The sequence below is a fragment of the Tursiops truncatus genome, chromosome 2, assembly GCF_011762595.2.
Source record: "Tursiops truncatus isolate mTurTru1 chromosome 2, mTurTru1.mat.Y, whole genome shotgun sequence".
Lineage (NCBI taxonomy): Eukaryota > Metazoa > Chordata > Mammalia > Artiodactyla > Delphinidae > Tursiops > Tursiops truncatus.
Genome location: NC_047035.1, coordinates 62,218,448 through 62,243,144, shown reverse-complemented (window position 1 = coordinate 62,243,144; position 24,697 = coordinate 62,218,448). Strand labels below are relative to the sequence as shown.

General features: G+C 45.2%; 1 protein-coding gene across 1 annotated transcript; it reads right to left on the bottom strand.

The window, feature by feature from the left end:
• Positions 1-5,017: 5,017 nt before the first annotated feature.
• On the bottom strand, positions 5,018-6,703 carry NKX2-8 (NK2 homeobox 8). The gene is made up of 2 exons (XM_019924012.3): positions 6,553-6,703; positions 5,018-5,879 (listed from the first exon to the last, which is right to left on the bottom strand). Exons 1-2 carry the CDS (start codon positions 6,701-6,703, stop codon positions 5,323-5,325), a joined length of 708 nt encoding a protein of 235 aa, XP_019779571.1. The 3' UTR covers positions 5,018-5,322.
• Between the last annotated feature and the right edge of the window lie 17,994 nt (positions 6,704-24,697).

The following is a 24,697-nucleotide window of genomic DNA, read 5'->3' as shown; positions in this document are numbered from 1 at the left end:
TTCTAAAGTGCTAAATTGGTCAGATAAGAGATGTGTTAAGATGTAAGATCCTCTGAACAATGAGGAAAGAAAATTGAAGTGAAAATTGCTATCTCCAACCACAAGAGACTTAAGTGAGATGAAGTAAAAATGTTTACAAGAGAAGAGAGAGAAAATATGAAGAGGATGATATTTAATAATAAAGATAACACTAGAGACATAGGGAGGAAAAAGATGACTGGGGAAAGGGCTAGGGAAGCCAAAGTCATAAAGTTCCCCAGGGATCTGGGCTTTTCCCCAGAGATCTGGGCCTGGGGGTTGGGAAAGCTTAGAGGAGCTTATCAGAGTCAGCAGCAACCAAACGCTCAGTGGACAATTGGTGTCAACGAAGTGGCAGCAGATGCTTTTCTGGAAGAAGAATGGTGGAATGATAGTCACAGGAAAATATTGTGACCTGCAGAAGTGTGTTTCATTGAGAGCTGAACAAGAATGCACACAAACAGACATAGGGGAAACACAGAGGCTGTGTCCAAAAGCTGGAGGTATGGTAGGTAGATGGAGAAGGAGGGAGGGAGGAGAGAAGGGTAAAGACAGACCGAGAGACACAAAGATGCTAAAAACATGTCTCTCTGCCAACAAACACATGAAAAGATGCTCAACATCACTAATCATTAGAGAAATGCAAATCAAAACTACAACGAGATATCATCTCACACCAGTCAGAATGGCCATCATCAAAAAATCTAGAAACAATAAATGCTGGAGAGGGTGTGGAGAAAAGGGAACACTCTTGCACTGCTGGTGGGAATGTAAATTGATACAGCCACTATGGAGAACAGTATGGAGGTTCCTTAAAAAACTAAGAAGAGAACTACCGTATGACCCAACAATCCCACTACTGGGCATATACCCTGAGAAAACCGTAACTCAAAAAGAGTCATGTACCACAATGTTCATTGCAGCACTATTTACAATAGCCAGGACATGAAAGCAACCTAAAGCAACCTGTCCATCAACAGGTGAATGGATAAAGATGTGGCACATATATACAATGGAATATTAGCCATAAAAAGGAACGAAATTGAGTTATTTGTAATGAGGTGGATGGACCTAGACTCTGCCATACAGAGTGAAGTAAGTCAGAAAAAGAAAAACAAATACCGTATGCTAACACACATATATGGAATCTAAAAAAACAATACTGATGAACCTAGTGGCAGGGCAGGAATAAAGACATAGACGTAGACAATGGACTTGAGGACACAGCGGGGGAAGGGGAAGCTGGGACCAAGTGAGAGAGTAGCACTGACATATATACACCACCAAATGTAAAATGGATGGCTAGTGGGAAGCTGCTGCATAGCACAAGGAGATCAGCTCGATGCTTTGTGACAGAGGGGTGGGATAGGGAGGGAGGCTCAAGAGGGAGGAGATATGGGGATATATGTATACATATAGCTGATTCACTTTGTTTGTTGTACAGCAGAAACTAACACAACATTGTAAAGCAATTATACTCCAGTAAAGATATATATAAAAAAAAGAAAGCTGGAGTATCTATCTATACCACTATGAACATAAAGTTAGGAAGGATTCCTAGAAATAAAGGGAAATATTTCATAAGAATAAAGGGTCAATTTATCCAGAAGATATTCTTTTAAGATGTTTTTTTGATGTGGACCATTTTTAAAGTTTTTATTGAATTTGTTACAATATTGCTTCTGTTTTCTGTTTTGGTTTTTTGGCCCCAAGGCATGTGGGATCTTAGCTCCCCAACCAGGGATTGAACCTGCACCCCCTGCATTGGAAGGTGAAGTTTTAACCACTGGATCGCCAGGGACGTCCCCAGAAGATATTTTTAAAAATCTAAATTTATATAATCCTTTAATAACACTGCTCAAAAACAAAACAACAAACATGTCTCTTACAGAAGTGTCTATAAGGTAACCAAGACTGTCAACTGGGAGAAATAAAACAAAAAATGGGAAATAATTACCACCATGTGGTTAAAGGCATGAGATCTAGAGCTAGACTGCTTGGGTTCAGATCTCCTCTGTCACTTACTAGCTGTGTGATCCTGGACAAGCTACTTATAACCCCTCTGGCCTTCAGTTTCCTCATCTGTAAAGTGGTAACAGTAGTACCATCTTATGGGGTTGTTGTGAAGATCGAATGAGTTAATATAATTAAAAAATTTAGAATATTGCCTCATACACAGGAACATCAATAATGTTAGCAACTACTGTGATATCCCGTTTCTGTGAGTGGCCTTAAGCCATGTACGGTACTTTTAGCATGCTTTCCCATCCTTCCAGACCATCCATAAGACAAGTTTATGATGGCTGGGTAGTATACATGCTGTCGCCACATCAAGATTCCAATTGCCCACTTTAATGGCAGTTTACAGGGTGGCTTAAGTGTGGGCAGCCGAGGACAACGATAACATTCTGTGAGGTTTACAACTGCTTTGCACAAGTCACTCCTACACATTGAGCCTCAGTTTCTTATCTGCAAAATGGGTATGTTATATATGCCATGCATAAGGTTTCTGCGAGATCAGCTGTGAAAGTGCCTAGGACAATGCCTGGAACACAGTATGTTTCAATAAAAGTTTGCCGAGTGTGAATCTGCCTTGTGATATTGGTGATGGGTGACAGGTATGAAATAGTCTCATCTGGGGAGGGAGATTCTCACAGTTCTCACAGCTGCTGGGAGAGGCCTTGGGTTTAGCTGCTCTCATCAGAGCCCTGGAGGAACTGATCTTTTACATCAGAAAGGAAATTGACATTTATTATTTCCAGCTTATCACAGGTGTGAACAGAAGATAAAGGACAGCCTGAGTCTCAAAAACGGGTGGGTGGTGATGGCAGTACATTAATAACTCTCCCCTATGGCTTTTCCTCTCTAAAGGAAGGGGCTTAAAGGAAAAGGAGCAAAAGGAAGTGGGTAACAGTGTAGACATGAGGGATCCTGATGCTAATGCCATGAGAAATGTCTGCCCTTCTCCTGCCCAGGACACAGGCTGGATTGCTATGGCTGTGACCACCTCTCTGGAAAGCAAAAAAATGGTCTTTCATATTGGTTAGACCTCTGGGTGAATTTGGTTGAGGACATGCTCTCCCAAAGAGCCTCCTGGGAAGAGTCTCTCCATAGTCCAGATCCCTTAGTCCTATGGGCCTCATGTTTAATAGACTCTCCCTGCTTTGCATACCCCAAGTCCTACTTTCTCTGGAGTTCCAGGAAAGAAAAGGCCAGAAACTGAGCAGGTGGTGATTTTGCACTTTCTCTCCAATAATATTTAGGTCTTTGTCACCACCAATAGCAGAGAACGAGCTACAAATCTTTACCTTCATTCTTGGAGAAACACCCCTTCAGGAGGGAGAGCAAGGAAGAGGCAAGCACCCAGCCAGCTAACGGCAGGGACACATTCTGAGCCTGGCCTTCTTCAGAAATCTTTCCCTCCTTTTCTTTCCCATCTGTTCTGCCAGGGCTAACTGGGAAGTCCCCAGGGCAGTTTCCAATATATGTCTTACAACCTCCAGGCTCCCACACCAGCAATCATTTATTAGAAAGAGGTTTTATGATACAAATTTGATAATCTCCCAGGCACACTGGCACTGTTCTAATTGAAGTTGTAAGCCCATGAAATTCAAGCCCTTTGTCTTCCTGAAGGCCACAAGGTTTAAAAAGATACTATTGTCCACCCTAACACCCACTACATTGTCACCAGGGACTGATTAAACAGAGTCCTGAATCGGAACAGTGCGGATTTTGTCTAGGTCCTTTTCAGGCCTGACAATGCCCTTTTCAGTTCCCAAGACAAAAGGAGGTTTAAGGATCGAGATTCTTCTAAGATAACCGCATCCATATGGAAGGCAAGGTGGCCAGCAGCTGAGAGCCAAACACCCCTCTCCCTTCCCCCTCTGCCCTCCTTTCTCTCTCCACCCCCCCAAAATCCCAGGTGATAACACTGCCTCAGCTACCCACCCCCTACCTCCTCCTCCATTTCCTCCTGGGACCAGAAAGCTAAAGCCCAAAAAAAGACCCAATGCCTACTCCTCATAGACCTCATCGAGCCCTTACTCTCTCCCCTGGATCTGATACCCAAGACTGCTCTTTTCACTCGACTCTCCCTTCAGTGGCTGGCAGAGAGGAAGGTCCTCACTTCTCTGAGAGAGTGACCACTGCACTGCATGGGAGGCCCTGCGGCTACTGATACCGAGGGGATACCCAAGCGAAGAGCAGTTACAAGCCCGAAGAGTAGAACACTAGGTCCCCCACCCGGGTGTACACTGGGACCCTGGGTGAAATGAGCCCGACCAGCGGATCTCACACCTATGTCAGGCCCCCAGGGCTGTCCTCCCTCCGCTGGCAGCCCCTGAACTGGGTCATTCCCCGCCACCTTTTAATTTCTTCACCGCGTCATCCACTCCCCATCCCACCCTGGCCGGGTGTTACACCAAGAAGAGGCAGAAAATCACAGCTGCCAGCCAAGTGAGGCACGCGCAGGCTCAGCTGGGGGTTACAAGATGCCCGCATACTCCTCGGATCCCTGAGACCTCACTGCCACACTCCGGAAACGAGTGGCTAGCAGTCAGGCCTGGGCTGCTCCCCGGCGCCGCACGCTCAGCCCGGGCCCCGCTGGCACTTCTCCGGACAATCCTAAGGGAGAAGCTCATTACGCCCTCTCGTCGTTATGCCCTGTCGTGGCCGACTCGGTTGACCTTTGGTGTTAGAAGCTCCAGCAGCTCCGGGAGCCCAGAGGGGCCTCCGTCTCGCTTCGGGGGCACAGCCACCTCCCGCTAATAGGTACCCCAGGGGTGCCTCTGCTTTCCCTTCCCCCCTTCCCCCCGTATCTTCCTAAAGCCGTGTGGGGACTGCCATCTGCCCTTCGGCCCAGCTCGGGGTGGGCCTTAACTTGGCCGGTCAAGGAGTGGGCCGGCGCCCCGAACTCTGGTCGGGAGAGCACAGCTCCCACCTTCGTTCCCGGCAGGCACACAGGGGGACCCAACCCTACACATTTTATTCTCGCACCACAAAGAGGAAAAATACTCTATTTCTTTTAAAATACGTCGCTCCCCATACAAATAGCTATTTTAAAATGTACAAATAAGGTTCAAGCAATAAAATCTAGCTCTGGGTCTGGCGGTCGAGGGAAGAGGAGAGGGGGTATCTTGGCGAGAGTTCCGGGTGCGCTGTTTGATGAGGGCGGGGCAGGGGACCCCCGCGTCGAAGGAGGAGGGGCCCGGGACGCGCTCCAGGTCTCCGGCTCTATCCCTGCTCCGGCCGCAGAGCGCACCCCAAGTCCGGCGTAGCCCCAGGTGCCCGCGCCCCGCGGCTGCCTCACCAGTTCCAGGAGACCAGGGCGGGGGGCGCTAAGTGCTGGTAGGCGGGGAAGAGGCCGAACGCCGAGCCGGGACCGAAGGCCGTGTAGCCTGGCAGAGGGCAGGCGGCTGCCGGGGTCGCGCCGCTCTTGTCCCGGGCGGCGGCCGTGCCCACCTCGCCACTGCCGCCGCACGGTTGCCCGTCGCGCACCAGCACGGGCACCACCACGCGGCGCAGCAGGCCGGGCGCGGCGCGAACCTCGGCTGCCGCTGCCAAGTCGGGCGCCTCCGCGGCTCCCGGCGCGCGCGCGCGCTTCAGCTTGTAGCGATGGTTCTGGAACCAGATTTTGACCTGCGTGGGCGTGAGGCGCAGCAGGCGCGCCAGCTGCTCGCGCTCTGGCGCTGACAGGTAGCGCTGCTGCCGGAAGCGCCGCTCCAACTCCAGCGTCTGCGCCTTGGAGAACAGCACCCGCCGCTTCTTCCTCTTCTCGGCGTCCGAGCCCGGAGACGCAGGCCGAGCGGACGGCCGCTGCGACGAGTCCCGCGGGCTGGCCTCTGGGCTGCTCTCGTCCGAGGCTAGGGACGCAAAGGAGACACGGCCTGGTGAGACGCCGGCCCCTCTGCGGGCCGGCCGCCTCTCGCGTGCGGGCGCCGACCCACTCGCCCGCGGCTTTTGGGATGAGGCCGTTTCCTTCCCTGGGCCCATATCTGAACACCCACCTCTCCGAATACGATAACCTTTTACACCACAACCTGGGATCGCGCCCCCAAAGAAACCCACCCCGCGTTAAAACAAGTCGGCCCTGGTCGCTGCGCTGGCAGACGAATTCACTGCAAGCTGCCTCACCAAAACGGGCCACTTCCAGGTCGACTGCACTGCGGTTTGCCGAGGTTTACAAAGCCCTGAATCCAGGCTCGCCAGTACTGCCCATCCCAAACCGAGGCCGGGAGAACGTGGCCACTGTTTCAGGCACTTAAGGGCGGTGTCTTAAATATTTAAATATTCTGACCCCTAGAAACAGAAACCCAAATCCCGGGCGTTAGTGTCAGGCGCAGGGATCTGATCTCAAGATGTGCCAACTGGCATAGGGGTTTGAAGAGGACAGAGCCTCTGGGACCGACCGACACTGAGGAAACCCAGACCCTGGGCTGGGGTTTCCGCTTCCCAGCCCTGCGAGGGCCGGGGGCTTGGCTCTGCGCTCCCCACTTCCCTCGCCTCCACCCCTGCCGCCGTCCACCGCTCACTCACAGGGGTAGTGGCCGCGCTCCGATTCCAGCCAGGTGGCGTAGGGTCCGGGGGCGCGTAGCTCGGGCTCCCGCCTCCGTAGGTGCTGCGCGTCCTGCTCCGGTAAGTCCAGGAGACTGCGCACGGTGAAGCCGAGGCGTCCAGAGGTAGCCATGGCCGAGGAGGGGAAGGAGGCGGGGGCAGGGCAGGCTGGGAACCGAGGGGCGGCCGGGGACGCCGCTCCTATGGGTGGGCGTGAGAGGCGCACGCCATGCACTGGCTGCCGAGATATTAGGGCATCTACCGTGGAATCCCTGTTTATATAAACAGCTCTTCCCACCCGGGCGAGGTCCGGGACTCCCGAGTGTCAAGTACCTGAATGCGTGCGGGACCAAAGCCCCGGCGAGCCCGGAAGGTGCCACCTCCGCCCCCCGCCCCGCCCCGTCCCCCGCCCCTCGGGCGCCCCGTTACCTCCCAGAGGCGGCAGGAAGCAGCCCTCCGCATTAGCGATTCTGTCTGATTAGCCCAAAGTGGGGACAGATAATGGGGATTGTTGCCAAAGAATAACATCTTGGGTGGCGAGCAGTGGCCACCGACCGCCGGTCCCAGCTTCCTCCTCCTCCAGGGCTGACGTCGGGCCTGGCCCCGCGGGGGCGCTGGGAAGGGTGGGGGCGGCATGGGTGGGTTTATGAGCACCCAGGAATTTATTCCCTGTTTGCTTTATTCCTCGAGCTTGTTTGCTGGAGCGTTCGTTTCCCGCAATTATCCGGAAAGTGATTTACAAGACGGCGTTAAACTCTGGCGGGCTCTCTTTTTCTTTTTGGTGGGGCCCGTCTGAGGATTCAGAGGCGAGAAGTTTCAGGCGGGCACAGAGGAGTGGCTTGGGCCCGCCGGCGTCTGTGCCGAGGGTTTTGAAGGCCGCTAGGAACCTCCCACACCCCAAACGTCTCCCACAACTTCAGGGGTGGTGGGGAAGGGCTGGCAGAATCCGGGGGGCCCCAGCTCGGCGCCGGTTGCTCCAGACCAGCAAAATGGAGGCGGAATTAGGCCAGACTGTTCTCTCCCCAAGTGCTAGCCTCGTTTTCCTCCTCCCGCCAGGTGGCTGGCTTTTGCGGGGCCAGGCCCCCCCTCTAGGCCCCATGGGCGACGGCGTTTCCAAGGGCGGCCTACGAGGGCGTCGCTGCCTCCTTGGCGTAGCCAGGTCCCCTGGCGCCCCTTGTGCGCCTGGGTTCCGTAGCCTCAGCGTTAGGCTGGGGGCTGGAGATACAGGCCTCGGGTGACTTGGGCTCTCTGCTCCGCCAAAGTTGCCCGGCCTGGTCTGGTAAGGGACCGATTGTGGGAATTAGGACTGCGCCCGCCGGGCAGAAAAGACTGCCTGCCCGGGGTTTCCATCTTATAGTTCCCCACCCGAAGAAATGATCCGGGTAGAAGGTGCCAGGAGCCTGTCAGGGCATGGATACGTTTTGTTGGCCCGTGGCTTCGTGGTGGCCACGCCTCAGACGAGGGCTGAGAGAGCGCGCTTCCAGAGGCCTCTCCTCCTGCAGCCAGTGGTTCGGGTAGTAGGTTGTTGAATTTCGGTGAGGGCCGCGTCACTTGGGTGGCCGCCCCTGCAATCCTGGCTCCACCTGAGCTGAACTCGGACCTGGCTCCCGTGCAGTTGCTGCTGCCCCGCCCGACCCGGCGCACCTCCCCAGCAGCCTCCCTGTCAAGCGTGCCCGAGGCGCCCGGGGCTGTGCTGCGCGCTGGGTGGTCGGGCGGAGGCAACCCCAATACGGGCCAACTGCTAGGCCGCGGACAAAGGGGAAATGGAGCTCGACGTCCCGGACCTGTTGGAAGCATTTGTTCCAGTCAAGATTTTGCATTTGTTCAGTGCGAAATAATGCGTGATTGACGCCTGCTCACAATGCGCTTTAGCGCTCCGGAATAAATCGGAGCTTGTCCTGTGTTGTCATGGTTTTCAATGGGGTTCAATGGGATTGGGAGCACGATCGACTCTGCTGGCCGTCTCTCCGCGGTCTCGGGAATAGATTTATTAGTTATGTCTTTTTAAAGAAGATTAAATTGAAATGACTTGGTTGTCCTCTCTGATATGGGGCGGAGGAGGGAGCAGGGGGTAGATGGGGGACGGCAGAAGCCAGAAGCCCGGTGCCCACAGTGCCCAGCACCCAAGCTCCAGCGTCCTAGAGGTTGGGCAGGTCACAGACCGGCGCAGGGCCTCGTGGACTTCTCTCTGGATGGTGCCCGATGCCTGGCAACCTCTGCCAGCCCGTCTCCTGAGAGAGGTGGAAGGAAGGCACCGACAGAGACTGTCCTAGGCGAGTATTAGGACAGACTCCCAAATTCGGGACTGAACTTCGAGGCTGGCTCAGGTTAGAAGGAGCTCTGGCCTGGGAGTCACTTGGCATCCCCGCTCGGTCCCTAACTAGCTCTAATCACCTCATCACTCTGGGGCTCTTTTTTTCATCTGAAACAGAAGAGAATAGATTTACTAACTTCTAAGGACCCTACCAGTTTTATGATTACATCTCTCTGGAATTTTTCTAAAACCATCTTCATTGTATTAACCAGCAGAGTTTGGTCTCCCTCTCCTCCCCTTCTAGACCTCTCATCCCCAGGACTCTGGCTCCACACTCTCCAGAATGTTCTAGAAGAGGACGTGACTGACATCTTTTGAGTTTCCGAAGGACCCTCCACAAGATTGGTGAGGGGTAGATAATTTTGGAAAGAGAACCAAGTCAGGAGAAGCAAAAGAAGTGTCTTTCCTGGAATGACTGACCTCTCTTAGCCTTTTAATCTATTTAACATCCTAAGCCCACACTGATGTGTAGAAGTAAGTAAATGGCACTCTTCAGTTCTTCAGCATCAAATATTTGCAGAGCTCTTCAGCATCAAATATTTGCTTTTACTCTTAGTATCTGGCTACCAAAGAGGAGATACATCCCCCATCTAGCAGTTGTGCTCTAGGAAGGACCTGTGTCTGGGATTAGCTCCAAATATTACTTCTGGCCTCACCTTCCCCAATCTGGGAACAGTGTTCCTGGGCCCCAGTCTGTGTTTTGAATGTCCCAGGGAAACTCTGTACCTTCTGGTTCTGGAAAGCACTGCAACTTCCCTGCTTCATCGTGGACTCTACACTCGTCCAGTCGTCCTCTCAACTCTGCTCTGGGACTGTGCCTAAATTATCTCCAAGAGCCAGAGCCTGGGGACTCCAGGAGCTAGTTCCATTTAAACCATGCCTTCTGAAGAAATGCAGGAAAGAAGGGGGGAGAGCCAGAATTATTAGACAAAGGTGCTTTTTTTAAAAATTGCTTCTTCACATTGAATAAGCTCAAAGACATAGGAGGAGAAAATTATTTTGATATTGAGTCAATAGAAAAAAGGTAGTCAAGATGTTAAGTTTTATACACATTAGAAATATGCCTATGAATTGCCTCCAAATCACAGGTAAACATCTGACTGGATATTCTTTCCAGGTTTTAAAATATTGTTTGGTGCTCTGGACACTTGAACTTATTTTGAAACATAGCTTGTGAATATTATTATTTAATTAGATAAGTATTTGTTTCCCTGTAATTGGATGTAGTGCATCTCAATCCCAGAAAGAGTTTTTAATCTTAAGGCATCTGTGCCATAGTGAATATATTTAAGCAGTCTGCACTAATCACCCTTTCAAAAGTATTATCCAAGATAATCATCACTGCTGCGTGCTTGAGAATTTAAGACTAGAAAATTCTGAAATAAAACTAAAGTATCTTGATTTTTAAAAAATGATTGCATCTGTATCTTGCATTCTGCTTTTAAATCCTTCCATTTTGGTTAAGTGTTTCACAAAATCCTGCAAATCTATACAGTCTTGAAGAGAGGAAACATTGCAAATTCCCCTTGATAGATGGAGGGCCCTCAACTGCCAGGACATTTTTCTTTGCCTCACAGCAACTGCTCTCCCCTTTTTATCAGTATTCTGGTTAAAATAGCAAAAGGAAAATAAAAATGTGCTTTTGACATTTCCAAGAAGAAGTGAATGATCTTCATTGGCCTTAGGATGGAAAGAAAAGGCAGCATTTAAAATCAGACCTCTTTGCCTTTCCTCCTGAAAACTACTTGCCGTGAATAAGTAAACATTTCCCTTTTAATGGTTAATAATCAATTGCTTGGCGGTGGTCCAGGCCTGGCTGCAATTCTTTCTTAGTTGTACTGATGATATATATACATGGGACAGGGAACAGCAGTTACTTTCAGACTAGGAATTTAGTACATCTTTGAAATGGGCTTTAGATTTTATTGTTTAATGTCAAATGACAAGATTTGAAAGATCCCACCTTAAATTCCTTAAAATATTGACTTTACATGGACTTTTTTGTTGTTGTGCTTGATCTCTAGGAGAAAAGTTTTTCTGTCCAAATGTTTATCTAGTTGTTTAGTTATATACATTAAAAAAAATGTAGGGGGTAAAATGGTTCAATGAATTAAAAAATAAATGTATTTAATTAAATATCTATAGTCGCCATTTCTTAAAGAGCTAGCAAATAACTTTTTTATTTTTCAGCTAGTTTATTAGGTTATTAAATATGTCTGGTCTTTCCCATGGCTTTCCATGGTATAAGAGTAGCATGGAGTGTAAATTGTCAGAATAAAAATAATAATACACTTTGGGGAGGGTGCCAAGTCTTATTTGTCCAGAGCTGAACTTCTCATTTTTATCTACTCTTTTCTTTTTAAAAAGGTAATGACTTATACTCCTTTGCTTGACTGATATAGTTATAATTTATATAATACAGAACCCTTACTGTGTTTAAGGGTCCAGGCCCTAAGTCACATTCAATGTCATACCCAGACACTGACAAAGTAGACTAACCCCAGGAACATATTTTCTGATACTTGCCCCAGGACCTCACAGAGGCCTGCCTGCAGGGCATACTTATAACCAGCAGCACTTCAGTTCAAGCCAGTTGTTATTATTTTTCCTTACATTATCCAAGCATTATAATGAGGTCTCTTTTTTAATATACCTTTACTTTGTCTGAGATTAGCTTTGGGATTTTAAAAGGGTTGTATTATTAAGATGAGATACTATTTGTTTTATGTGACAGCAGTTTGAACACTAAACCAATTATTATTCTGGAGGAGTATCTTAATATTTGCTGAAAACAAGGACCACGGTTTCTCAGAGGGCTAAAGAATCAAATACTCCATTTTCTTATCAGTGATAATGATACATTAGTAAGAAAATATCACTTTATGTTTTATACATTTGAGAATGTTTACAGTGTGCACTCACCCTTGTTATCACATCCTGAGTCAGGACAGATTACCTAGAAGAAGCAAAGCTTAAGGAGAAACTTGAAGGCAGACAGACTGTGATATCCCTAGAATTGAAGAAATTAGAGAGGAGAATGAAGAGGGCCTAAAGAGGAGGAAGAGAGTCTATTGTAATAGAAGGTGTTAGAAAAGAATGATTAAAAGGTGAAAGAGAAAGAGCCTGTGCTAGCTTAGAGCTACGGGTTCAATTTGATCTCATCAGCTCAAAGAGAAAAAAATGCCTGAACCAGAAAGTCCCAAGCAATAGTGGCTTATATATTCTTCCCAAAAGTCTTTATATTTCTAAAAATTAATGACAATAGCTTCCAGTTTAAGATGAATGAATCCTGAGAATGTAATGTACAACGTGGAGACTACAGTTAACGGTACTGTTTTGTATATTTGAGAGTTGCTAAGAGAATAGCTCTTAAAAGTTCTTACCTCAAGAAAAAAAATCTGTAAGTGTGGTGATGGTTGTTAACTAAACTTATTCTGGTAGTCATTTTGCAATATATACATATATCAAATCATTATGTTATACACCTAAAACTAATACAATGTTATATGTCAATTATATATATTTTTAAATGACAATAGATAAATGTCAGCTTTTAAAGCATTTCAAGTTTTTCCAGATTCGATTTAGTTCACTCTGAAATGTTCCTTTGGAAAACATCTTTTTCCTCTTCTAAGAGGAGGCAAACGTGCACAACAGGAGCATGAAATGGCAACCTCACAGGAATTTCCTCATGAGAAAAGGAAAAGAGCTATATATGTTTACTGCAGTCTCTGGAAATCCCTTAGCTAGCAAAGGTGGCTGTCTTTGTATTCTTGATTAAATGGGTATTTGCACTGAAGTCACATACCACACAAAGGAAACAAAGCAAAATAAAAATGTCCTTCGTGTTCTGTTTTTCAATCATTTGTGTGAAGGAGGTTCCTGGCCTTTATCACTGTCAGTGAAAAGTTCTTCACTGGAAGGAGACATTCCACTCACCCTGCTTCTTGTACACAGGGAGCTTACCATGGAAACTACCTCTGGAGCCATCAGACAAATATACAAATGACAAAGCTCAACGCGGGGCATTTTAGGTTTGGCTTTATCTCAACAACAGGATATGAGGAAGGGTGCTTAGAATTTCTTGAGAAATTTATTGTTCGATTTGTCTTTCTCTGAATCTTAAAACCCATAAATTGGACTTATTCAAGTTAGGAAACAACGAAGAAATGACTTTATCTAAGGGATTCTGATACTAAAATATGTATGCTGTATATTTAACATAACTATGTATAGTAAAGCTGCACTTTTTTAGATGATTATTTAATGACAGCTTGAGTATCCCCAAGATAGGAACTTCATCTTTAATATATGTTTATATTTTTTAATTGCTTATGACCTATAATTAACTGAAAGGAAAAAATTTCTTCTACTGAACAAGTTTTTTGTTTGGTTGTTTAACAAGATCTATCCTGAACTGTTGTTGATTGATCCCGAAAATATAACATTTTGCTTTGTAACGTGGACCTGAAGAAATTTTTTAAAACAGTGCTTCACAAAAATTGTATTGTATTTTTTAAAATTCCATCTGCTTGTCAAGTTCTCATTTAATTTAGAACCAATCCCAGGTCATTCCCTTAGAGTTTCCATCAAGTCTGTTTCCAGCTTCCCTCAGTCCATGGTCCACGTGAACCAATTGTAAAGACCATCTGTGGCTGACGGTGTGTTTCCATTGCTTGTTTTCTTTACCAGCTTTTCACATTAAATCAAGGCAGTTCACAAAAACTAGCTTGATATATATTCCTGGATGGCTGTGGCATCAGGAGCTGCACATTTCTTTGGATATGTAATTGGAATTCAGTTCTTGCCTTAGGCAATGGAGCAGGTGTGTGTTTGGGTGGTTTGTGATGTGAGAAAGAAATGGATGTAGAGCACAGGGAGCTCTGCTCAATATTCTGTAACAACCAAATTGGGAAAAGAATTTGAAAAAGAATAGATACGTGTATATGTATAACTGAAATAACGGAATCACTTTGTCGTACAACTGAAACTAACACAACACGGTTAATCAACTATACTCCAATATAAAATTAAAAGTTTAAAAAAATAAAGTTAACTTCGAGAAAAAAAAGAAAAAAAAGACTGGATAGGACCACCGGAGGGAAAAAAAGAAATGGATGGCTACACATTGGATTTTAGTTACTTCTTTGGCTTTGGCTACTTTTAAAAAAAGAAAGAAGGAAAAAAAAAAACAAACCTTTTTTCCTTAAGCAAAAGGATTGGGCTGTAAAACAAATTTAGAGGGAGGAAATCAGAGAAATAATATGTATGCCTAAAGTTAGACATTCTATTTCTTACATATTATTAAAATGACTATTAAAAGTGATGAACTTTGTGAAACCTCAGATGCCAGAGTGCAGGGGGTTATACAATACAATTGGCAGGTCACCTCTGCTGAATTTAGTCCTCTGGTTTCTTCTATAGTAAAAATAAAAGCCACCCAGGTTTCAGGAATTATCATCTTAATCATTTCTTTTATAGAACCACTAGGAAAAGTACATGAATATCTCTTTTTATCACGTACACTCATTTTTCCATTATTGACATTTTCTATTATGTAAATCCTAGAGAAGCCAAATCTTAGAAATTTTCTATTATTCCAGTCCTAGTAGGTTCCTGATTCCCCCATCAGCTGATTGGTCACAAGAACATTCCCAAAGGGCAGGCAGCATAGAGGAGAAACTGCTAGAGTCTAAAAGTGAATCGACATGTTTGCTGTGAATGGAGGTGGAAGCAGCTGGGCAAAGGGAGGAGAAAGTGAGAGTGAGTGCCTGTGTCAGCTTGGTGATCACCCATCTCCAACCAGCCCTGGCTTCTACCAGCTGGAGGTTGGTAAAGGGCAGGCCAGTGGGAGGGAGTGGGTTTTATCACCTCTGGAGCAGCACACGGGGACCTGTAGAGGAGAAAGGGTGGTTTTGTTCAGATGCCAATTAAGGGACCCAAGGGCCTGCAGCATTTCAAAAGTCCTTGTAGGGAACAGAGACTAATTTCTAGGAATCCTCTGTGATTTGTTTTTTAGCAGCATCTCAGTGACTAGCGGAGTGTGATTTCATCTTGTCTAAGTTGTAATTTGTTTCCAAACTGCTTAACCATGGTAACTGGGGGCACGGACACTCTTTGCAAGTTGCATTTTTTGAAAAAGATAACTCACCCTAGCAAAGAACATAGATTGAAAACCAGTTAAAAGCCAGTGAGAACACATGGGTCTTAAATCGAGGATGGAACAAAGGGAAGGTGGGGACACATCCCCTAATGTCAACAGGGAGAAAGCCGCACGTGCATAATGGCCATGGGAGCGACCACCCAAGGGGATCCGAGTCACTTCCGGAGACAGACAGAGACCTGGAGCCAGAGGCCAGGCCAGCCACCCAGAGTCCTGCTCAGGAGGGAGCTGAGGTGTCCGGAATTGTCTTATTCCTGTTCCATGCCCCACGTTTACCCACAGCCAGTTTTCTTCCTCCAAATATAACCCAAAGGCAGGAGGTAGGCACTCCGGCAGCTGTGGTCAGCAGCCACGCTCCTGGTGGTCTAGAGGCCGTTAATTCAAGTGAGCACTAACTAGAGTCAGTTGAATCACACAAATATATAACCCCTCCCGTTCCCTACCGAAAGGCTGCCCACGCAGTCAGCTTTATTAGCATGCAAGGCCCCCAGGAGGCAGAAATATTGTGAAAGTTGTAATCCACAGATATACAGTGGCCTGTGTCATGAGCACCAGGCCCTGAGCTAGTGCTGAGGCTGATCTGGGCAAGCAGAAGGCCTAGTGCAGGAGAAGCAACCTGATTTTTCTTTCCAACGTGCACCAGATTTGGGGGTTAGAGAGACGGGACCAGACCTGGGTTTGAAGTCTGGCTCTCCCAGTAAGACCTGAGTGACCCAGGTCAAGTAAAATTTCTTGGAACTTCCGTTTCCTCATCAGTAAAATGGAAGTGACAATTTCTTTGTGTGTTGTGATGACAGATACTTAAGCACAGTGCTTACCCACAGTTAGTAGGTGCTCAATTAATAGTGGCAGTCGTTGCTGTGATGATAATACATCTTGGGGGGGTAAGATACACGTGGAGAGGCTGGGTTTTAACCTCATATAGCCAATGGGAGCAGTCCTATAAGTTTAGGATCATCAGTCACAGAACTGAAGTGGACTTTATCTAGTTCACAGAAGAAGAAACTGAGGCACAGAGAGAGACTGAGTGACTTGCCCAGTGTCTCACAGAGTCTGGCTTGGAGCCCAGATTTTCCTCATCTAGGGTTCTTTCTACTTCAGCGCATCCTGCATTACTAGTCCCTGAAGTAGCTTTTCTTCCTAACGGTTAGGAAAAAACTACCTATAGAAGAGATTTCCTTAAGCTCCGCAGCATTACCCAGACCCTCCAGTTTCAGATTTTTGGCCTCAGGCCTACTTGCTGCTATGGCTTTCACATCTCCGCTGGAGCTGCAAAGGCTCTCACTGCACTTAATGGAAGGATAGAGGCTCAGCCTCCCAAGTCCTAATGTTGTCATTCCTGGGTTGTCAATGCTGAGGCATTCTATAGCTGCCTCAGGTGTTTTCCCCCCAGTCTCTTTGCTTCATTCTTCCCAGTGTGTGAATCCCTGAAGTAGCATTTGAGTCCTCTCAATTCAGCCAGAGCATCTTGTAGTAAAAATTCACTCTCTTCAGCACATGTGAAACACCATGTAAGAGAATCAGATGAATCAGAAACAAATGCATTTGCCGGGAGAGGACCAGAAACAGGGCAAATGTTGACTGCTTTAAGAAAGCAAAGGGAAATGCATTAAGATTTTTTAAAAAGGGAGTGGGTGTAGAATTCTTCTCCTACTGGGAAAAACAGAGGAGAGAATGGTGCTTCACAACAAGGCTATGTCTCTCACATCAGGCCCTTGGATTTCCCTGTGGGCCTGCGAACGAACATGGTGGGAAGACAAAGTTGTGTGTTGGACTCTGCAGGTCCTGCCTTCCTCATCTCTGGCGGCCTTACAGAGGTGGGACAGTCCTCACTCTGCAGAGACGAGTGAGCTAGCCCCCAAAGTCCTCAAAACCCAGGCCACCCCACCCCAAGCTGTATGTCCTCCTGCCTTCTTTTCTAAGCTCCTTTAGCTCTTACAGTCAACACCATCTGCTTTTCCTCTTAATTACTTTCTGAACATTTCAGATGTGCTCATTTCATCTTCTTAATTTGATGGTCAGCCTCTTCAGGACAGGCACTGTACTCTGTAGTTCTTCTGTATTTTCAAAAGAAATACTTGATTTTTTTGATCGACGTAAGAATACATTGCTAACTATGAGACAACTGGACTTTTTAGGTTTAAAAACATTTCATTAGAAGGAACGTGTTTCTTCTTTGCCAAAGGTGTATCTAATCAGATAATAATCTGAGTCATGATTAACTTCCCACCCAACCAAAGCGATATAAAATCATTTCCTGCCTGAGGTATTGTGGAATGCCACAGGCCAGGGGTATGTCGAGAGAGGTCACCCTTATTTTGAGAGAACTGGTAATGCTTCTGATCTCAGAACTGATTAAAAGGGATTTTACTGTTTGTATGAAAAGTTCTCTTTCCTTGGTCTGTATAAGACACAATAGATAACAGCTGATTCAAAACAGTTATACTCTAGTGTATAAATATGTAAACATGGGTAAGTATGTATTTAGACAATTTAAAAGTGTGTCTCATTTACCCAGTTATAAACAGCTGTCTGAGAGCAATTACGATTTATCATGTAAATGCTTATTTGCATAATTCAAAATATGAATATTATTTGCTCCATAAAGACTGTAAATAAAAGGCAACCTGAACTTTCTCATGCTTAGAGTTTTATGCTAAGTTTTTACCTTACAGGAGACAAAAGCATTTTGTTCAAAATGGTACTTAAATTTGTTAATTCTAGCAGGTCCAGATAATAGCTAATTTAATAAGAAAAGAGCAAGAGTTTTAAAGTAAAGGTGAGTGGCTGAGAAATAATGAGAGAAGTCACACTACTCTGCTATTTTTACTCCTGAAAATGTACTATGTAGGGATGATGAATTGCCTTACAACTGTTTTCACTGAACATGAATGTTTAATGGTGAATTCTTTCATGGTATTTAGCATATTATTTTATGTACTACAATTTGATATACACATAATTTTTCAGGAATATATCATTATTTTTTTAAGTGTAGGATTATTTAATGAGTATGCTTCCAAGTGGACTAACGTTCATTTCTCCTTAAAATATAACTTCTACTTTTATGAGTACAAGTAATAAAATGTGGACATCAAAACTTCTGCTCAGGTATTGCCTGATATATTAGTTTTCTAGAGCTGCCATAACCAATTACCACAAACTCAGCGGTATATAACAACAAAATTTTTTGTCTCCCCACTACACTCAGAGAAAACTAATATGCAAAGTAATGTCTCTCAGCACTAAAGATCCTAATATTATCTGAATTATCCTTCCTTTAAGAGTGATTTGTATGTTGCATGGTTTTGACATTATAGACAGTATATTATTTGAAAAACTGGGAAATCATATGTGACATATACTATATTATTATATAGTATATTCAAGGAATATTTATTGAGTTTCCATTATGTGAAGAACAATGTGGTGAGAACTCTCTTAACCAGATTACCCAGTTGACCAGAACACCGCATTCTTCCACTATTTTTGACAAGGAAAAGCTCATGATCTTTTCTTGATGTTAAGCTTCTTTTCAAGGACCTTATTGCTATTATTGTACCACTAATTGTGGACAAATCTCCCCAGATGGATTAAGTCTCTCTCTGCAACTCTCCTTCAAGTTGAGGGGTCAATCCCTGCCTCCTTTATGCAATTCTTTTCATGCTTCCAGGAAGGAAGTGTGCCAAGCATAGTGCTAAACGTTTTATAAAAGGCAGCTCATTCAGGTCTCATAGTCCTGGGAGTCATGTTTCATGACATTCCCATATTACAGATATCAATACTGATACTCTGATGGGGTCCAAGATCAAACAGCCGTTAAGTGACAGAACCAGGATGCAAATCTGAACGTTACTGTCTCTAATGCTTGTACCTTTGCCGTAGATCTTTGGAGGATGTCACAGTGTGCCTGGCTGCACGCTGTCACTTGCTTGGCTCTCTCATACTCCCAGACCTGTCCAGGAATGCTTTTTGTGCTGCTTCAGCTCTGCTGGTGTTGCCATGTTTCTACAACTCTAATAAGTGACTTCTCATTCCTAGGAGGATGCATTGCCCAAGTGGCTGGGTTAAGAACTTGGAAACTGGGGACTTCCCTGGTAGTGCAGTGGTTAAGAATCTGCCTGCCAATGCAGGGGACACGGGTTCGATCCCTGGTCTGGGAAGATCCCACATGCCATGAGGCAACTAAGCCTGTGCGCCACAACTACCAAGCCTGCACTCTACAGCCCACAAGCCACAACTACTGAGCCTGCACTCTAGAGCCCACGAGCCACAACTACTGTGCCCGCACACCACAACTACTGAAGCCCGCGCACCCTAGAGCCCATGCTCTGCAACAAGAGAAGCCACCGCAATGAGAAGCCCGTGCAATGCAACGAAGAGTAGCCCCCGCTCGCTGCAATTAGAGAAAGCCCGTGCACAGCAACGGAGACCCAACGCAGCCAAAATTAGATAAATAAATAAAGTGGACAATAAGGTTTCTTATTTTTTTAAAAAAAGAACTTGGAAACTTACATTGATCAGGAGAGGGAAGAATAGATCATCTCTTAAAAGACCCCTATCAATGGGCCCCCTGAGAAAATCAAAGCAAGAGAAATCAGGGCACCACAGCAGTTCAGGTGTGAGAAAACAAGCCCTAGAATCCAAGCACAGGCACAGAAGTTGGTTATAGACTTACTTGAACAAGACCAAAAATTTGAATGAGATAATCAGAGCTGAGATGAAGTGGCAGGCAAGGGGCCTGTCCCAGCCCAGGGGGTGTCTAATGATACTCATCCGATAGGAAAGGACTACTGAAAATACCTCATGCTTAAATTTGCAACTATCATGTCCCCAAAGCATTACATCTTCTCTTGCTTGTCTGGGTAAGAGCAATGGAATGGTTGTCATCTCCACCTTATGTCACTACCTCTCTTCTTACATCTGTGTCCTGTCAGCCCAATTAGACAGCAAGCTTACTGAGGAAAGAGTCTTCCTCTCTTGCCATCCTTGTGTTACCAACAGTAACCTCATCCAATCTCCAGTTCTTGACATTCAGAGAGGAACATGTCTGATAAACATAAATAAATGGGAAATCCAGTCATTGACAAGCTGGCTGAGTTTTAATTCTTCCAAGTTAAAAATTTTGCTTCGAAAAGGAAAGGCATGCTTTTGCTCACGCCGAATATCCCATCACTCAATGAAAGATCCCGTAGCCTTTAAAATTTATGTGGTGGCTCAGCTGCCACAAAATGCTAGGTGACTTGTTCAGGACCAATTCCAGTGTTAGGAGAAATATGCAGAATCATTATTTAGTGCTATTTATTTGAGATTCCTGCCTTTTTGTCAGAATCTACTTTTTTTTTTCTTTTTAGTTCCGGTTACTGAAAATCAAACCTGATGACGGAAGTCGGACCTCTCTGCTTCCAAAATCATACATACACACACAGGCTGAAAACAAATTCACTTCAATGCTTTGTTTTCTAATTGTACTTTCTATTTCCAGTCAGAAAAAATGATCAATTCCCATTTCATGGTGCCTATTACTGGTGAAAAAGTTAGGTCATAAAAGTGCACCCGGGCAGAGGAATTTCCACACTGGCATAAACAATCAACTTCCTTGGGTCCTAAACTGCTCCGAAGTTAAACAAGAATCAAGAAATTCAGTTTGAATCACCAGCCTAGCTCAGTACTGTGTAAAAGTTATGACCTTTACCAGAAAACCAGGTATAGTAGGTCGTGCCTCTCTCTAATCACCGGTCAGTCCTGAAGTTACAGAAAGGGCCAGCTTGTACGGACCTGTTTCCTTGTGTCACCTTCAGCCACGCTTCAGTCTCATTTACCACTCACCCTAATATGTTTCAATTATTTATTTCCTTGCTAGTTCTCATACCAAGCCTGTGGGAGACGTTCGTTTTGCTATCTTATCTATAGATCACCTTCAAGGCAGGATTGTAAATCAGTTTTGATTGCTAAGTGTAGCACTCCAATTTTTTTTTAACATCTTTATTGCAGTATAATTGCTTTACAATGGTGTGTTAGTTTCTGCTTTATAACAAAGTGAATCAGCTATACATATACATATATCCCCATATCTCCTCCCTCTTGTGTCTCCCTCCCACCCTCCCTATCCCACCCTCCCTATCCCACCCCTCTAGTTGGTGTAGCATTCCAGTTTAAGGAGAATCGATCCTTTCCCCACTGAGGTTTGAGGTTTGCTAACGTATTACCACAGGTTTATTCATTCTGTTCCTTCAACTAACAAGCACTTAGAAATGCTGACTATGTGACAAAAGCTGTGTTAATTTCTAGAAAATTACACTTGCATAATGTTTTACAATTTCCAGAATGTAAAATCACTATTTCCTTTTATTTGTCTGCAGTTCTAGAAGTTAAGTAGTGTTATCTCCACTTTACAGATCATTAAAAAACTGAGGTTCAGATTCTAGGGTCTTTACAAGGGCAGGACAATCATCCGAGTTAAAACTAGGGAGAGTACAGAAGACTATCAGATGCCTCTCCTGGGCACTGTGCTGGAGATTTCATAATAGAAAATGACCCAGTCCCTGGCTTTGAGAAGCTAAATGTTTAATATACATGTGACCGTAGAATTTGCATATAATTTAGTATCCAAACAGGACATGTTTGAGAGGAAAAAGCGGCACTGTGATAATAATGACAGGACAACAGGTGCAAACTGGGAGCGGTGGTATTCCCTTTCTCGCAGCCTGTCTGTCCAAGGAGAAAACAGTGCATCTCTGGAGACATATTTGCCCTTACAGAAGCTGGCGTAGCTGAGGAGTGTGAAGGAGGGACAGACAGGAGTGAGGCGGGCAGGGAACAGTATCTAGGCTGACTTCATGTTCCAACCAGGTAGTCAGAGATGAACCCAACTTGGGAGGCAGGGCTGCCGATGGGGCAGGCAGCTGGACTGTGGCTATCTCATTGCTGCTTTATTTTAAGCTGCAAGAGAAAAGAGGGAAAGTGAGCAGAGAGTCTCTATTTTCTGGACAAAATTAGTCCATCTTGTTTCACATTCCCTTCCGGTAAAGCCAAGCCACATAGTGGGTGAAAATTCGCAAGATCTTTTACAGAAAAAAAAAAAAATTGTCTGGGTTTTTTTTTTTTAATACTCCCACTCCCAGGAATTTATTCTCTAACTAAATAGTTCGATGTTATTAAAAGAATTGTTCCCACTGGGTGGATGTTAATCATTAAAAGCCCCCAAAGGCTGGAAAGATACCTTCCTTTGGTTACTGACACATAGCTAAGTGGAAGGGGTTGTGTTATTTGAGACTGTGTGCCTAGGATTGAGACTGAATTTGTTGGCTCTCAGGTAGGAATCATGTCTCAGAGCTGGAAGGAACCCGAGGAGATTATCCATTCAGCCTCCTGCTTCCGGACAGTTAACTCCGAACACCTCCAAGGGAATTATGGCTGTCAGGGTAAAGTACGTCCTATTCAGAACGTTATAAAGGGCTTTCGTGCACTGACCCTTCTGCCAGTCCGACATTTCCCACCACTTCCTCATCTGGACTCAGTGCCTCTGCTGTGATGATGATGGTGGTGATGATATCTGACATCTCTGGAGCTCTAACAATGCACTGAGCAGTTTTCTTAGCACTTTACCTGTGTTATCTCAGTTGTTCTTTGCAGCCCTTTGAAGCAGTTTCTATCAGCAGTATTTTTATAGATGAGGAATCTGAGGTACAGAGAAGTTAAGTAACTGTCCCAAGGTCACAAGTCTCCAAAGGTGACTCTACCGCGTGCAGTTCGCTTCAGGATCTTTCCTCTGTGTAGACTGTTGACATCTCAGGTCTTCCGTCTGGCATCCTCTTTGCCCTTGAAGATACAGTTTAAGTGCCATGTCTTCTTAAAAGCTGCCTGTGTCTGCAGAGGCTGAGTTCCATGTGCCTGGGCTGGGCTGCACACAGCCTGTGCAGACATGTACTGCAGCAGCATCCAACACTATGTCTCCCCTGTTGGCTTCCGTGACTGTCTCCCCCTCTACACGGAGAACAAATTGAGGCTAGAAACTCGGTCTTTTACCTCTGCTCTCGAGCACATGGCCCACTGTCTGTCACTTAGTAGACTTTCAAATACATTTAACACAGTAAAATATACACAGTCAGGAAGCGGCTGACTTCCCTTTGCAGTGCCCGGGTGGGCATGTGGCTGACCCATATGCAGCACCAACAATCTAAAGAAACATAGTCACAGAGGGGCTGGGAGTCCAGTTTGCAATTTTAATTTAGAACTGGTGTTCGGCAGCAGCTACTTTAGACCATGGACTAGCCGAGACTGAACTGATGGAAAAAATGAGATACGTTTTTAGAAAAATACTCTAAAAAGTACTGTGAAGCCTGTTGGTAGGTGTGTCAGTTGGCATAACCTACCTGAAAAGCAATTGGATAAAATGTATCAAGGGCCTTAGAAATGTAAATAGGTTTTGATCCACTTCTAGCAATTTTTTTCAAGGAAAGATCAGAAATATATATAGAAATATGTACGCATAGGTATTATTGCAACATTGCCTTAAAAAGTGGAAAGTTGGGGGCTTCCCTGGTGGCGCAGTGGTTGAGAGTCCGCCTGCCGATGCAGGGGACGCGGGTTCGTGCCCCGGTCCAGGAAGATCCCACGTGCCGCGGAGCAGTTAGGCCCGTGAGCCATGGCCACTGAGCCTGTGCGTCCGGAGCCTGTGCTCCGCAACGGGAGAGGCCACAACAGTGAGAGGCCCGCGTACCGCAAAAAAAAAAAAAAAAAAGTGGAAAGTTGGGATGGAACCTAGATGCCCAGGGTTAGGGGCATGGTTAAGAGCACCGTGTTACCATCAAAGGTGGGCCACAAGGAGCTGCTCATATCGTGTACAAAGAATTTGTAATGACAAGGTAAAGGCTTATGATATGTTAAACAAGCAAACAGGAAATCTTAGAATACAAAACTCTGTAAACAGCATGATTTCAACAATGTAAGAAGTATATGAAAGCTAGAAGGAAATATACTAAAACATTAGCAATGATTTATCTCCAATTGGTGAAATTGGGTAATTTTTTTTTCTTTATAGGTTCCTTTACTTCCCAAGTTTTACACTTTGAGCATGTATTACTTTAATATTTAGGGGGGAAAATTAGTTTTTTTTTAAAACACTGTGTGAGATATAACATGTTTTATAAATAAAGTTGGGAGATAATATGTAATTTCTTAATTAAATGACAAATATGCCTTTAACTCTAAAATTTAAAAAATGTTTGGAACTAGACAAATATCATTAAAATGGAGTTGTAATAAGCAGAAGCTGAATGGTTTCATGGGGAGAAAAAGCACTTTGGATGTCAGAAGTTCTGGTTAATAGTATTTGTGTCAAAAATTGTATAACCCAGGAGAGTCATTTAACCTCTTAAGTTTCTTCATGTGTAAAAATGAATTGTTTGAATCAGATGATTTCCACGTTCCCTCCTGGCTCTAAAAAGCCTATGACTTTTATCCATTGATTGATCCACTGTTTATCTCATATGTACAAAAATCCACATTTATGGGTGATTTGACTGCACTAGATGAGGTGCTGAGTGCAAATCCATGGAAACCTCCCCTTGTCAGCAGAAAGTTGGTGACTAATTCCTGAGATTAGAGTCAGTGTGGTCGTAAGGACCAGGGAGTAGAAAGGAGGAAAA